The 15,406-nt window shown below is 44.5% G+C and overlaps 1 protein-coding gene across 8 annotated transcripts in view; it reads right to left on the minus strand.

Moving 5' to 3' along the window:
• Window positions 1–9,573, minus strand: part of PPP2R3B (protein phosphatase 2 regulatory subunit B''beta) — an 88,931-nt gene extending 79,358 nt beyond the window's left edge. For 2 of the 8 annotated variants that reach the window (XM_037899321.2, XM_043537743.1), the window contains exons 1-2: window positions 9,351–9,564; window positions 5,997–6,457 (exon numbers count right to left, since the gene is read on the minus strand). In XM_037899321.2, the coding sequence (XP_037755249.1) occupies window positions 5,997–6,347 (351 nt within the window). In that variant the 5' untranslated portion in view covers window positions 6,348–6,457; window positions 9,351–9,564. Of the gene's footprint in view, window positions 1–5,996; window positions 6,458–7,841; window positions 8,048–8,406; window positions 8,670–9,028 lie in introns of those variants that run through there. The other 6 variants (XM_037899298.2, XM_037899288.2, XM_037899315.2 and 3 more) reach the window with 6 other exon arrangements.
• Between the last annotated feature and the right edge of the window lie 5,833 nt (window positions 9,574–15,406).

The raw sequence follows: 15,406 nt of genomic DNA on the forward strand, positions 1-15,406 counted from the left end.
ACTAGCTGTAGGTAAATCTGTTTGAACTCATCTTGGAAGCATGATTAAGTACACATACACAAACAGATGCATTCTATTTAACATTATAATGGGTGGTTTGTGAATGCATCTGAAGGACAAAAGGGTAGATTCTGGAATCTATAAGAAAGTTAGCAGCCATAGGAGAACCTGCAATTATACCAAGGGTGTTATTTTAAGGGTTGATGTACCCAGCAAATGCACATTATTCTAAAGCAACTTTTATTTCTTAAACATACTGTGTTTTATAGAAGAGAAACATTTAAGATGAAGGTTCACTTCCGCTGATAATAAAATTAGACCAGTGTTCATACAAGTTTTCTGTAGCTTAGAACCCAAATTTTGGGTGGGAACTGAGCTTATAAGGGTCATTTCTAAACAGTATTATAAAAGCCACTCCACCATCTAAATGAAGGTTAGATTTTCATTTATGACTTCCCCTACTCCCCATTATGAATATTCAACATTTTCAGTTCTCTTTAACAACTGGTATACTTAATTGGGGAAGTAGATTGTTAGATGCATTGGGCTATCTGCGGTACACAGTTTGCAGAGTATTCAGATTGCCAAGCAAACTACTGTAATCTGTAAGACTCCAATATCCTTCAAAGGGTTTCTAGTGACATAACCATGGAACCAAATCCCAAGTGTATTTTTTGCCAAAATTTTAGTTTTCCTCCCGCTATACATGTGTTAGAAACATAAAAATTCTCTCTCCAAACCATCATTTTTTTCTATTGTTGTCACCAAGAAGGCTTCAAACAAGAACTGTTGCAATTCCTTGCTATCAAATAGTTATTACTTTTAGTATATTTATAGAATTATCCTTACATTACAGATAAATTCTGGTGCCTATTGCACTGAAATGTGAGAGGTTGTGACTTCAGTAGTTTTGCCTATGTTTGGTAATGGAAGACCAACTCATTCATTTGCCATCTGCTCTGCTATAATGGAACTTTAAGCCTACAGATAATTAAACGCCTAATAAGTTGTTTTCAGGCCTCAAACAAGAGGCAACTATTGCCACTGTGCTATTATAAATCAAGAAACTAGACAAATTCTGTAGCACACTTCTACTCCACACTGAGTTCTGGGGCACCTTTATTTAAATTCAAAACTGCAGGTTACTGGACTAGATGTGAAAATGAATACAGTACTATAAAGCTAGTACAGCAATCCCATAGATCAGATGTTGTATCCTTGTGTCACGGGATGCCTTAACTTATGGTCCTGTTGCAAGCACTCCTATGAGCCATTGCACAGACAATTCCTGGGGCGCAGGTTTGCCCCAGCTAGATTCTCCCACTTCCGATCTGCCCCCCATGGCTCCTGTCTCTGATCTGCCTTCACCGTGTCTTCTCTGACCCATGCAGAGCCTGCCCCAGTTACTGGCAGGAACCCCTACCGCACTAGTAGTGCTGTCCAGGGGGGTCTTACACCACTTCACACTTTAAAAGGTCCATAGGACAGTGATGAATTAGGCCACACATTTAAACAGGTTAAATTTTATGTTGCCATTTTCAGTTTATAACATGCTGCAGACTTTGCAGAGACAACACAAGTAAAACATATAAGCAGTTGAAGAAGAGGGGGAAACTGGAAATTGGGGCAACTTGATTAGGTTAGTGGTAGTTTCTGACTTGAAAGTGTCTGGAAAGCAATTTAGGATGACAGTTGGATGTTTTTGCTATAATATTCAGTAGTGTTGATATTTAACTTTTAAACCAACAACATTTTATCAGCCCACGGAGATGAGGCAGCTCATGTGTCTCTGGGCTTGTCTACACAGTACGGCAATACATGCTCAAGGAGTATGAATTCTAAAACCCATCAACATGTTGCGCACTAACTGGCCCTTGCAGTCCCGTTTCAAACAGCACTATGTTAACGGGCACTAAGAACTTTTAGCTCATGCCAGCAAGATCTACAAGGGCCAGTTAGTGTGCATCATGTTGATGGGCTTGAGAATTCACACCCCTTGAGTGCACATTACCACACTGTTTAAACAAGCCCTCAGAAATAATTTCAGACTGCATGAAGACTCTGCATTGGTTTACACTCAGTTCTCATTTTTAGGATTTTATCATAACAGTGAAGGCTAGCTGCCATTTTTTTTTTTAAAAGATTAAAAATTTAGAACAGTTCTGCAGCAAATTCTGCAACACTGCCCAATACTTGAGGCCTTCACTATAAGTCAGGAGCTTTATGAAAGGAGAGCTTAGAAACATACCACCTACTGACAAAACTATTACTTTCTGTTAAAGTGCAATCAAGTCTGAGGTTCTGTACAAAATATGGTGCCTGGTAAGTTTATCACTATAGGGAGAAAGAAAATGTCTTCACATCTGTTTACCTAGTACTCTGCTCTATGGCAGAACCAAATTAAATTAAGGATAAGCAGTAATACATCTTTCCCTCAGACCTAGTCTTTTAGAAAGCTAGCCTTTTCCTTGATTAAAAGGTATATCATCACATGCTATTTTATGGATATGTCTGTATAATCAACACTACTTCATCTATATGGCTACTGAGTCTGAGATTTGGCTTCTAGAGTCAGTAAGCATTCGTCCCTGGGCTTCCACACAAATAGTATTCCTGTACTCAGAGCTCCTGTCTGGACCTGGACAGATTCATGCAGAAAGATGGGCACAAAATCTGGATGACCAGGTCACAGGTTTTTTTGTTTCTTTTTAACTATAGCAAGCTGTAAATCCACCAATGATCCACCTAAATTCCCTACCCCTCCATCCTCAATCCTTAGCTTTTCCTTTGCCAGTCAGGAAAGTGCTGGAAAACAGATACCAGACTTAGCCTTACTGTACTAGGAAGGAATAAAAAAACCAAACTGGCTCAATACTACTCTGATATGCAATTTCTATGAATTCACGCATTTGTAATACAATCATAGTATCTGCATAACAAAAGAGCATTAGTCCACATAACTAAGGTTCTTCACTTTCGTTCTATTTTATGATGCTTTCACAATAAAGATAATTTCTGGAGGATTTTTTCACTGAGAAATGTTAAGACCACTCTGCAGCTACTGGTTTTGGGGGGGGGGGGGAAAAAGCAAGATTGAACTCATTCTGATTTCCTGGATAAGAGATTCTACAGCCAGCAGTCTTCCACTGAGAATTCAAATTGAAAGCACCTGTGCCCATCATAAATCGAACAAGTGGAAAGAAAAGCACATACTTAAAACCAGATTCCCACAAAGTCTGAGGCAATAAATCATTCAGCCTCTACACAATACTGATAGAACTTCAAGTTATACATCTACTAAGCAGAAAAGGATACAAGTGATGACCCTCCAGAAGCAAAGGCAAAATATTAGTTAATCTTCCCAGAGCTTAAGGATAACAAGGGACTGAGGCCTAGATTTTTAAAGGGATTTAAATGTTTCTTCACTCAGCACTGCAATGATGAACTGACTTAGGAGTTTAAGCCTCATTTTCAAAGTGATTTAGACACCTAAGGCAAAGAGACTTAGGTTTTGCAATGCTGAACAAAAGCAACACCTAACTACGTTTAAAAATTTGGGCCTAGGCTTCTCACCAGGATGTTGTCCTTCTATTGGTAGATAGTACCACTCCCTTTGTAGAGTTAGGTGTGTATGGAAAATTTTTCAGACTCTAGTAAAGCACACTGCACTGTATTAGCACCAGGAAAAGTGCCATGTGGCCCTTGGATAATCAGTGAACTTGAGCTTCCAACCAGAGATGTCAGTTTGTAAGGCTCTACTCCACATCTTTAGTCAAATGAAATCCCTAATACCAATTTCAGACACTAGTATAGCTTGTAAATCCAACCAGTAGTAGATTTTATCAGACGCACACCCACATAAGAGTGGATACTAACTTATTAGGCTTGCCTACATTACCCGCTGGATCGACTGGCAGTGATTGATCCAGCGGGGGTCAATTTATCGCATCTAGACTAGATGCGATAAATTGACAGTCGAGTTCTCTACCGTTGACTCCGGTAATCCATCAAAGCGAGAGGCGCAGGCAGCGTCGACGGGGGAGCATCAGCAGTCGACTCACCGCAGTAAAGACACCACGGTGTGTAGATTTAAGTATGTCGACTTCAGCTACATTATTCGTGTAGTTGAAGTTGCGTAACTTAGATCGATCCCCCTCCCCCGACAGTGTAGACCAGATCTTAGATGCTAAGTTCATTAAAACAAATTTCTGCAATTTCTAATCCTCTAGGAGGAAACGATTTTCCTGCACATGTAGCATTCACTGTGGTACGTTTAGCATCTAGTAAGAGTTGCAACAGAGATATACAGCTCAGAGTGTACGATATTATATTTGTCAGAGTTTAGTGTCATAGAATCATAGAATATCAGGATTGGAAGGGACCTCAGGAGGTCATCTAGTCCAACCCCCTGCTCAAAGCAGGGCCGATCCCCAACTAAATCATCCCAGCCAGGGCTTTGTCAAGCCTGACCTTAAAAACTTCTAGGGAAGGAGATTCCACCACTTCCCTAGGTAACGCATTCCAGTGTTTCACCACCCTCCTAGTGAAAAAGGTTTTCCTAATATCCAACCTAAATCTCCCCCACTGCAACTTGAGACCATTACTCCTTTTCTGTCATCTGCTACCACTGAGAACAGTCTAGAGCCATCCTCTTTGGAATCCCCTTTCAAGTAGTTGAAAGCAGCTATCAAATCCCCCCTCATTCTTCTCTTCCGCAGACTAAACATCCCCAGTTCCCTCAGCCTCTCCTCATAACTCATGTGTTCCAGTCCCCTAATCATTTTTGTTGCCCTCTGCTGGACTCTTTCCAATTTTTCCACATCCTTCTTGTAGTGTGGGGCCCAAAACTGGACACAGTACTCCAGATGAGGCCTCACCAATGTCGAATAGAGGGCAACAATCATGTCCCTCCATCTGCTGGCAATGCCCCTACTTATACATCCCAAAAGGCCATTGGCCTTCTTGGCAACAAGGGCACACTGTTGACTCATATCCAGCTTCTCGTCCACTGTAACCCCTAGGTCCTTTTCTGCAGAACTGCTGCCGAGCCATTCAGTCCCTAGTCTGTAGTGGTGCATTGGATTCTTCCGTCCTAAGTGCAGGACTCTGCACTTGTCCTTGTTGAACCTCATCAGATTTCTTTTGGCCCAATCCTCCAATTTCTCTAGGTCCCTCTGTATCCTATCCCTACCCTCCAGCGTATCTACCTCTCCTCCCAGTTTAGTGTCACCTGCATACTTACTGAGGGTGCAATCCACACCATCCTCCAGATCATTTATGAAGATATTGAACAAAACCGGCCCCCAGACCGACCCCTGGGGCACTCCACTTGATACCAGCTGCCAACTAGACATGGAGCCATTGATCACTACCCATTGAGCCCGACAATCTAGCCAGCTTTCTATCCACCTTATAGTCCATTCATCCAGCCCATACTTCTTTAACTTGCTGGCAAGTGTCCTTTTACATTACTTTGTTACACTTCACAGTACTGAATAACTACCACCGTTGTTGATTTTGAAGAACTGGAGATTCAAGAGGGAAACAAAATGCTTGAAAGTTTCTTGTTTTGAGTAATCTTCAATCAGCTATAAGATTATCAGTCTCTTGGTAAACAGAAAAGGAGTACTTGTGGCACCTTAGAGACTAACAAATTTATTTGAGCATAAGCTTTCGTGAGCTTCAGCTCACTTCATCAGATGCAATCGATGTAGCTCATGAAAGCTTATGCTCAAATAAATTTGTTAGTCTCTAAGGTGCCACAAGTACTCCTTTTCCTTTTACAGATACAGACTAACACGGCTGCTATTCTGAAACCAGTCTCTTGGTAGTTTAGACAAGTATTAGCGAACATTAGCTATTTATGCCACTAACTCACTTTTTGATTGAATGCAGTGGTGAAACAAAAACAGCCTCATAACTCAACACCACACACCTTAGGTTCACCTATTACAAAAGGTATTCTAATTCAAGTCTCAGAAAGTAAAGGAACTTACTGTTCTTGTCCCTGCAGATCTACGTATTCCTCTAATATTAGATAGGTTTCTTGGGCTAGTTGAAGTTCCTAGGGGGAGAGCTGTGGAAAGATGAGGAGGACTGGAAGGAGTCACCAAAGGAGATATCAGGTTATCTAGCACACTTTGTTTAGATTTGGAGGTTTTATTAGTAAAAATGAGAGGTTCACTGTCCCCAGCATCTCCACTACCAATTTCAGTCTTCTCTTCATTCTTGATCCTTCTCAAACAATCCTTTAACATCGACTGGGTTGTAGGCTGACTGAGCCAGCACAGGAAGAGTTCATCCACTTTCATTTTTAGTACAGGCTGCAAAACTTTCCCAGCCGGCATCTTCTACCAGTTTACTTTTGTTCCAACAAAGGAACTCAAGTCAACCAGATTAAAAACGTTTCACTGCTTATTCCACTGTCTTTCACTCTGTTGCACAAAATCCAAGATGCCTGTTAAAAGAAAGATTTTATTGCTTAATATTATGGTTGCAACAAGATGTCAAGACTTAACTAATTCCACATGGTACAAACTCAGATACAAGGCCTGATGACAAACATACAAATAAATGAGAATAAGATCATATTCCATCAACTATGGATTAGTAACAATCTATTAAAAGGCTTTTAAAACTAATTTGGGCTGTGAAGATTGTTCCTCTGAGTCCCCATCCTGTACAATCTTAGCATAAGAGATAATTTATCTGGTCTACACTACAGACCAATATCAGTATAACTACATTGCTCAGGGTGTGAAAAATCCACACCCCTAAGCAACTTAGTTATACCAACTTAACCTCCCACCACGTAGACAGTGCTATGTGGACAGGAGAGCTTCTCCTGTCAACACAGTTATCGCTTCTGAGGAAGGTGGATTAACTACACCAATGGGAGAAGCTCTCCTGTCAGCCTAGGAGTGTTTTCACTAAAGCTTTTACTGCTGTAGACTGTACATGAAGACAAACCCTAATACTTTTCAGACATTTACTTCCAACTTTGCCAAAAAACCCACCTTCCTTTCTGTGAGTGTAGATGTGCAAAGTTTCAAGGGCTTTTTTTTTTTTTACATGAAAATAGAAGTGGGTCTTAAATAAGGCTTTGAACCTGACTGATACTACAGAGCCATTACATGCAAGCAATGAAATTCCAAGCAAAAGAAGTTAGTATTAATGAAATGTTAAGATTGAAATACCAAGCGTTTGAGTCAGGAAATGCAGAGTTAAAGTTGAAAACTCAACCTTAATTCCACATCTTATGCCTTAAAATATGATCTCTTTGTCTCAGTTTTAATGATTTATCAGTATAATCCTAAAGGAAATTTCTTATCAAGTTTATACAGTTATGGTACAGTGCTGTCTTCAGACTATTTGATTTTTATGTCTCAGTCAGAACAACACAAATCAGTGTTGAAAGTACAAGTTAATGTTATTAACCTTTACAATGTATGGAACGTTCAGTTTTTTTAAAAGCCAACGCAAACCTATGATGGCTTTAAGTGTTGGGATGGCTGCAAGACCTTTCAGCTTTGAATTACTCTCACTTCTGAGGCAAAACTCCAGGCTGAGCATGCCCGAGTTCAAAATTTAAGGAAAGAAGCAAAGGGCTAAAGCAAAATACTAAAAAAAAAAAAAATCTGCGTTCTATCCTAGTTCTGTAGTTGACCGATATCTCAGTCACCACATCTGTTAAAAAAAAACCTGTCAAAGGGACTTAATGTTTGCAAAGCATTCTTATCCTTAGGCGGAAGGCTTTATGGATATGCAAAATAGTTGTAATTATTTTTATTAAAACCTCAGTTAAGGAAGAAAAGCTTTTGTTAGCACCATAATTTACATACGTTTAAAATTAGGAAGTTTGAGCCTTTATCCAGTCTTCCAGCTAGCACGCATCACAATAATGGACAAACTCAAACTCAGGAACCTTTAAACATCTATAACACCACTTTCTCAGATTTTCTTTAGATACGTTTGTTTGCAGATCATGACACTAACTCAAACCAAGACAGAGTGAATCAGAATTAACTGCAAGTCAGATGTTCCACTATGTATTTGCAGGTTGGGATTTTCTATTATCTAAGTGAATTAGGAGCACATGTAACATTGAAAACATTGAAAGCCAATGTGATTTGTGCACCGTAAACCACGGAGGCGCTTTCAAAAAAAAAGCCACCCACAATATGTTATACAGTCCATATTCTAGGGTGTCAACAAATAAGGGCAGAGTAAAGATTCAGCTTTCCCTAAATTGCATATATTTGATTTCATAACATCCATGTTGATTTTGCAGTAATTTTCTGCAGGGAAAGCATGCCTGAGAGAGGCAGCCAAAACACACTATGCAATGATAATGGTTGTAATTAAGCACTCAAGACAAGGCAGGCAGAGCTACAGTTAAATGATCACCTTTATCTCTTCCCCTCGCCTCCCTTCCGTTGGTTACTATAGCTTTTCAGATATTGCGTTTACGAAATCAGAGTTATCCATGGTGTTGAACTCATACACTGTTTGTGGAATAGCAAGGATATGACATGGAAGAAACTCATTGAGTGGCCCATCCCACCCAGCTCACTGCAGGACTGTTCACTTCTATGGTCTGTCTCCTGATAGACTCCATCCCGTACGGAGAGAGAACCAGGGTGTCTTGGTGCGGGTCATGAGTCATGAAACTAAAAGACAACAGGTTTAAAGCTATCATAAGGAAGTACTTCACCCAATGCACAGTAAACCTCTTGAACTGGTCACCAGGGGATGTGACTAAAGCCAGAACTATAACTTGGTTCAAAGAAGAATTAGCTACATTCATGGAAGATAGGTCCACCCATGGTTATTCGTAGGGTGACCAGACTGTTCCAATATCAGGGGCTTTGTTTTACCCCAGCCTGATTTTTCACATTTGAGATGTGGTCACTGTAGCCCTTAGCCAAGATCATCAGAGATGCAACCCCACCCTCCTTCTGGCCACACGAAGCCTCGGACTCCCAGAAGCTGAGACGGGACGTCAGGGGATGGAGCCCTTGATAATTACCCCACTTCTGAAGACAGGGCACTCCGGACTAGAGGGACCACTGAGCGCTCTGGCCCTTCCTAGGGCCTTAGCGGTCTCCGGCCCTGCTCAGCCTCTCCTCTGCCCCGCGCCCCCCGCCCCATCCCCGGGCGGCGGCCAGGCCCCTGCCGCATTCAGCTCAGTGTTTCCTTCACCTCCCTTCCCCTCAGCTCGGCGCCGGGCTGCGGGACGGACCCGCTGGGAAACGGGGCTGCAGCCACCCAGCGCCCGGACCGCCCCGCGCTCCCCGGCAATACCCCGGCCCCGCCGGGCGCGGCGCGGCAGCGGCGGCTTCACGTCTCACCTCCCGCCGCTGCCTTCAAACCCGCCGCCGCGCCGCGCCTTCCGGCCCGCCCCGCCCGAGAGCGGGCCCTTTATACAGCCGCAGCTCTCACGAGAGTCTCCCCGCGAGAAGCTGCTCCCGGTTGCCGGGGTGACAGGGGGGCACGTGGCTGGAAGAAAACACAGCCACGCTGGGAGGCTGCTGCTGCTGCGGCCTCCTGACGTTGCCGTGCGGGCGCCTCGCCTTCCCAGCAGCCTGTGCGGTGTGACGACACCACCCCACCTCCCTAGCTTCCCCTCCCGTCTACTTCTCCTTTCCCAGCAGCCTGTGCGGTGCGCTGGGCGCTCTGTGACCCCTCCCGTCCTTTCCCGGCCGCCTGTGTGGTGTAAAGCCCCCTGTCGGCCCCCATACACACCTCTCCCCTCCCCCCTCCCCTGCAGGCTCCCACCATGGCTCCCTAGCACCCTCCTGTTACCCCCTGTGCCACTGCTATCAGCATCACCAGGGTTCCCTCCCTCCCTCTTGGGAGCCTCCTGAACCCTGTGGGTGAAGGGGGCATCCCGGGGTTGGGGAAGCTCCCGCCTGGCCTCATAGTGCATCCCAACATAAGAGGCACAATGTAGGGGCCCAGCTTGTCACTGAGGTCAAGGAGGTGCAATGCAAGGTGCTGCTGCATGTCAGTGCCATTTGCCACCATGTTCCTATGCCCCTCCTAGGCCCTCTCCCACCCCCACCCCAAACCCTCAAGAATGGCAACTCTCTTGGCAATCGTTGCCAATCTGTGGCTCGTGGTCCACAGAGTACTTGCTGGTATCTTGAAGAGAGCTGACTAATCACGTGATGCTGGCTCTTCTTGTTTCCAGCTGTTACGTTCCGTTAAAAGAGAGCTAAAAATAAATATTTTCCGATTGCGTTTCTATGTAAGCAATTGCTGTAGTTGCCATAGGAATGCTATGGTGGGGTTGCAAATGGGAGGAAAGGTGGTTCATGTGATAGCAAATGGGAGGTGAGGTGAAGCCTGGCTATGGTGAATGTAAAGGTAGATGATAGACTATCTCTCTATTAAGAACTTCTCACAGTTTGAGAGCCACTCCCTGCCATATAGTTCACTTCACTGTTTATCTTTCTCTCCAGCCTCAAAACCTCTGTGTAGTTTCACACTTTGTATAAATTTCACAAATCAACTTCTGGGACTTTCTGGATAGGCTTGTGGGATTGAGGGGGGTTAAGAGGGACATGTGCTCATACCCTTGCACACACACAACTTTTCACTCACCTATTGGCGTCCGCTCACTACAGCTGCAGGCCCCCTGTACTTGTACCCAGATTCCTCCACCCTCTCTTCTGATATGGTTTCACCTCCTTTCATATATATATCATCCATGTATCACAGTGAAGTGAAAGAAAGGATTTAGCTAAATTTAATCTATTTGCTGATGGCTTCCTTTGGCATCTTCTGTGTAGTGGTGGAATGGCAGTCTTTGAAAGTCAGTGTTCCAGGACTGGGACAGCATTGGAGATCTTCTTTCCCTACTTTATCATCTACATGAAGCAGCAACAAAGAAGTTGGAATGGAATGCAGTGGTTCAGAAGGAAGGAATAGAGAGTGTCTACACTGCAATAAAACACCCATGGCTGGCCCATCTCAGCTGACTCAGGTTGCAGGGCTGTAAAATTGCAGTGAAGATATTGGGCTTGGGCTGGAGCCTGGGCTCTAGGATCCCACAGGTGGGGAGCATCCCAGAGCCGAGGCTCCAGCACAAGGTCAGATATCTACATCACAATTTTATAGGCCTGCAGCCTGACTTCTGCAAGCCTGAGTTAGCTGACACAGGCCAGCTCCAGGTGTTTTATTGCAGTGTAGACATATCCTGAGTTTGAGATTAGGTGAATCTAGGAGAAGTGAAAAAGTGGGCTTGCTCCTCCACCTGTGAAGAGTGAACGAAAGAGGCAATGGATAAGAGGAAGCTAAGATTGGATGAGCAAAGGAGAAGGTTCATATGAGTGCTGAGAGATAATCTGGTATAAATCCAAAGGCCAACAAATTCAGGAAAGCAATTCCTGTATTAAAAATACTATCCTTCTATCCAAAACAATGGTGCTATTGTCATTGTTTTTGAGTTTTTTGAACCATTCTTGTAAACATTTTCATATTTTTCACAGTTTTTAAAATTGGATTCAGAGATGTTAAGAAAGCCTGTAAATTGATGAAGGATAGGTTGCGGGGCCCCCACTTTCTCAAGTAAGATAGTATTCTGGTTCCTGCATATTGATCGGAAAAGTTAGGAGAGTAGGATTTTATGAAGACTAAAATGTAATGAACTGCTTTATCCAAGATGGGAAGTGATTAAGGCATAGAGCATAAGATATGCAAAGCAGAATCTGAAGTAAGGATAACTCTGTGAATGTTCTGGAAGTAGTGAAGGACAGAATTCAATATGGAAGATGACGGAAGACAAAAAAGTTTGTCACAGGTTACATGATTTCTGGCCCAAGGAATACAAGTCTGAATTAAGCAGAGTGATAGAAGAGTCAGAGACATGGAACAAAGAGGACTCTTAAAAGATTTTGAATGTCTTTGAAGCATTCCTTAGTGATGATGTAGCCATCTGTTGATTGACAGAGTGACAACAGGTGGCAATAGAGGGATCAGAGAGCGAGTGGAGTGAGTTGTAAAGTTGGATATCATCCGCATAGAAATGATGCCCAGTGTTGACGCTGGCGCAGATGGAGAAATCAGAGAAAAAAAATAAAACATCTGTGAAAAATACACAGGGTCAAAGTCTTGTCTATGCATGTTGGTGTAAATTCAAAGTAACTCCATTGACTTTAATAGAATTTGTAAAGATTTACACTGTTTTCGGTGAGATGGGAATCAGACCCTCTATGTGTTCAGGGAAGCAGGTAGTACTTCGGGGCAAGATCATCAGCTGGTACTGCAATTGGCAGTAATATTTTGGCATGTTGGTCCAAGGAAAGAACTTGCAGAAGCTGGATCAGATCTCCTTCAACAGGGTGTCTCTGTCCCTGGAACTTGCTTCTATAAATGTGAGCCCATACTTGTGCAATTTTAGAAAAAGCTGTCAAATGCACCCCTTTGTTAAGGCCTTCCAACTACGAGCTGACTTTTAGACTTCCCTATAGAAACTTGTGTTCTGGCTGGTATTCCCACATCTCAGTTGGTGTAATGTGTGGTCAACAGAGATGTGTTTGGTCCAATTTATGCAAAATGTACCCATTCATTTTAGTGATGGATGCTTAAAATGTACATTTGAATAATAAAAATTAGTGCATGCATTATGAGACAATATCCAGTGTCTGAAAGTTAAAGTAATGGGGTCATATTCAGTAGTCATGTAAAAGGTGGTGAAAGTTACATGTGAGGGTGAGTGAAGATCAGGAAATAGGTTTAGGTAGATGTAGGTGATACAGTAAAATAACCTACATCAATGTAGGACTCAGTGGGTATGCAAAATTAGTATATTTTACGTGTTAAGAGGCAAAAAAGAAGGTTGTAGCATAAAAGCAACTAATAGGAGGTGTAAGATAACTGGGGCCTAGACCAGGGGTTCTCAAACTATGGGTTAGGACCCCAAAGTGGGTCGTGACCCCATTTTAATGGGGTCACCAAAGCTGATGTTGGTCTGAAGCCCAAGCCCAAGCCCCACCACCCAGGGCTAAGGTTACTTGTCCCCTGTCTACAGCAGATGCCCTTGGGCTTCAGCTTTGGCTCCTCTGCCTGGGGCGGGTGGGTTCAGTCTTCAGTCCCCCTCCTGGGGTAGTGTAGTAATTTTTATTGTCAGAAGGGGGTCACAGTGCAATGAAGTTTGAGAACCACTGGCCTAGACAATTCAGATCTTTGTGGGCTGCAGTTATTACCTAGGTTTTCACCTGGAACTTGCAGTCCATACAGCATATGAAGCAGAAGAGGCTGACCTACCCTACTCGGTTGCCATCCAGCACTTACATTACTGAATGTTTATGCTTTTCCTATATGATTTATTTGTAGCTTCAAATTAGGGTGACAACCTTTCCAAAGGCAAAAGAGGGACACAGGCAGAATACCCATCCTCCTCCATGGCTACACTCCTACTCCTCCGGAGGCCCCGCCCCATCTCTTCCCCTGGCTCCCCACCCCCTGCTCCTCCTCTTCTCCTGAGGCCCCACCTCTTGGCCTGGCCAGAAGCCAGAGCTGGGCTATGGTAAGAGCTGCCCAGGAAGCCTGGGCCACTGTGGGGAACCCCAAACTGTCCACCTGCCCTGGGTGGGAGGCCTGAGAGCAGCTTCTGGCCCATGTCTACACCCCATAGGATGTGCCGCCCAGGGCAGATGGAGGATATGGGGCTCCGCACAGCAGCCCAGGCTCCCTGACTGGCTCTTACCATGGCCTGCCAGGATGCAGGGCAAAGGCCCACCTAAGTGCCCCCCTCCACTGGGATCAGGCTGGCACCGCCCCTGAGCATCAGTCAGACGCAAAGCGGCACCACAGGGAATCTGGGGCAAATGCTGTCCCAGGGTCATTAAGCCCAGGACCAGGACTTGAACTCTGTATTTTGGGACTGTCCTGCCCCATTCGGGACGGGTGGTCACCCTACTTCAAATATAATATTTTAGAAGGGCAATGTTGTGAAATCTTTGGCTCCAATACTAAATCTAACAATAAGAAGTTGCATTAAAACAAAATAAAGTGGCTAGCATTTCATTTTTGCTCATTAAAACCATAAAGAGTATAGTTTACCAATATTGCTTGGTAACATCATTTTCCAAGTATGTATATAGAACGTTCATCTGATATATGTAAAGTAGATCCAAATACCACTTCCATCCTAAAATGCCTTCAGCTTTGTCTGTCACTTTCCAGAACTCCATCTACACTATAAAGTCAGTGTTCTCAATCACCAGTTAGAATTGATGAGTGCTGACTTTTTTTCTTTGTGCATGTATGTCAGCATAGTAAATATCTGTGGACAGCAAGGGAAGATTATTGCCATAAACACAGTGGGTCCTAAATGCCAATGGTAGGTAATGGGATGTTTCCAGTGGATATGGACCAATAAACTTCCAGTGTATTGTATATGTATATTGCCCCCTTACTAACATTCAGTGGGGGTGTTTCAGTTGCTAGCTCCCCGTACTAAAAGGGCGAAGGGTCGATGGGGAATCAGGACCCTGAGACTGACAGCCCCCAGGAACAATGGGGAGAGGCCAATGCTCCAGGTCAGCCTGAATGACAGGGCGGGAAGGCTAATTAGGGAGTCAGGAGGCCAGGGAGGTCCTGTCCTCCATGTGAACTGGATTTGCCTGGGTCAGACAGAGTGGGGCTGAGCTAAGGAGAAAGCAGGGGCCCAAGCTGAGCTGGGGAGCAGAGCTGTGCCAGATCCAGAGAGAGCAGACCCTATCCTGGGAGCAGAACTGCAGCCCCAAAGCTAGAGGCACAGCCCAGAGAGTGCAGATTTGCCCTGGGAGGAGAGCTGCAGCAACCAGAGCCAGAGGGGCCAGAAAAGCAGCCCACGAAGCAGGTCAGTGCTGGGAGCAGAGTCACAGAAGCAGCCTGCAGAGCAGACCTGTCCTGGGAGCAGAGCTTCAGCAACCAGAGCCAGAGGGGCCAGAGAAGCAGCCCAGGGAGCAGGAGGCACAGCAGCAGCCATGCTGAGGTAGAGTGGAGCTGGAGCAGTCCGGAGCCAGGTGTCGTGAGCATCTGGGGAGAGTGAGGGGGACTCTGGGCAGTGGGCCCAGCATAGGGAGACACCTCAGCCAAGAGGCTCTGCAGGCCAGACTCGGAGCGAGACTGGTTACCCTGACAGGGCAGGGGCGACACTGGGAAGAAGGGTCCTGCCACCTAGAGCCTGAGAGCGTGTGGCCACCACCAGAGCGAGTGTCCAACCCACAGCATCCCTGCAGCACAGCCAGGGCCTGAGAAGAAGGCCTGGGACTTACAAGGAACAGACTGTGAACTGCCCTGACGTTCCAGAGACACTGTTTGTGAAGTTCCCTGCCACAGAGCGGGTTGATGTGTTTCCTTTAACCTTTCCCATTTTTCCTTATTCTTATTATAATTAATTGTTGATTAAATAACT

This window comes from Chelonia mydas, chromosome 1 (assembly GCF_015237465.2).
Source record: "Chelonia mydas isolate rCheMyd1 chromosome 1, rCheMyd1.pri.v2, whole genome shotgun sequence".
NCBI classification, from domain to species: Eukaryota; Metazoa; Chordata; order Testudines; family Cheloniidae; genus Chelonia; species Chelonia mydas.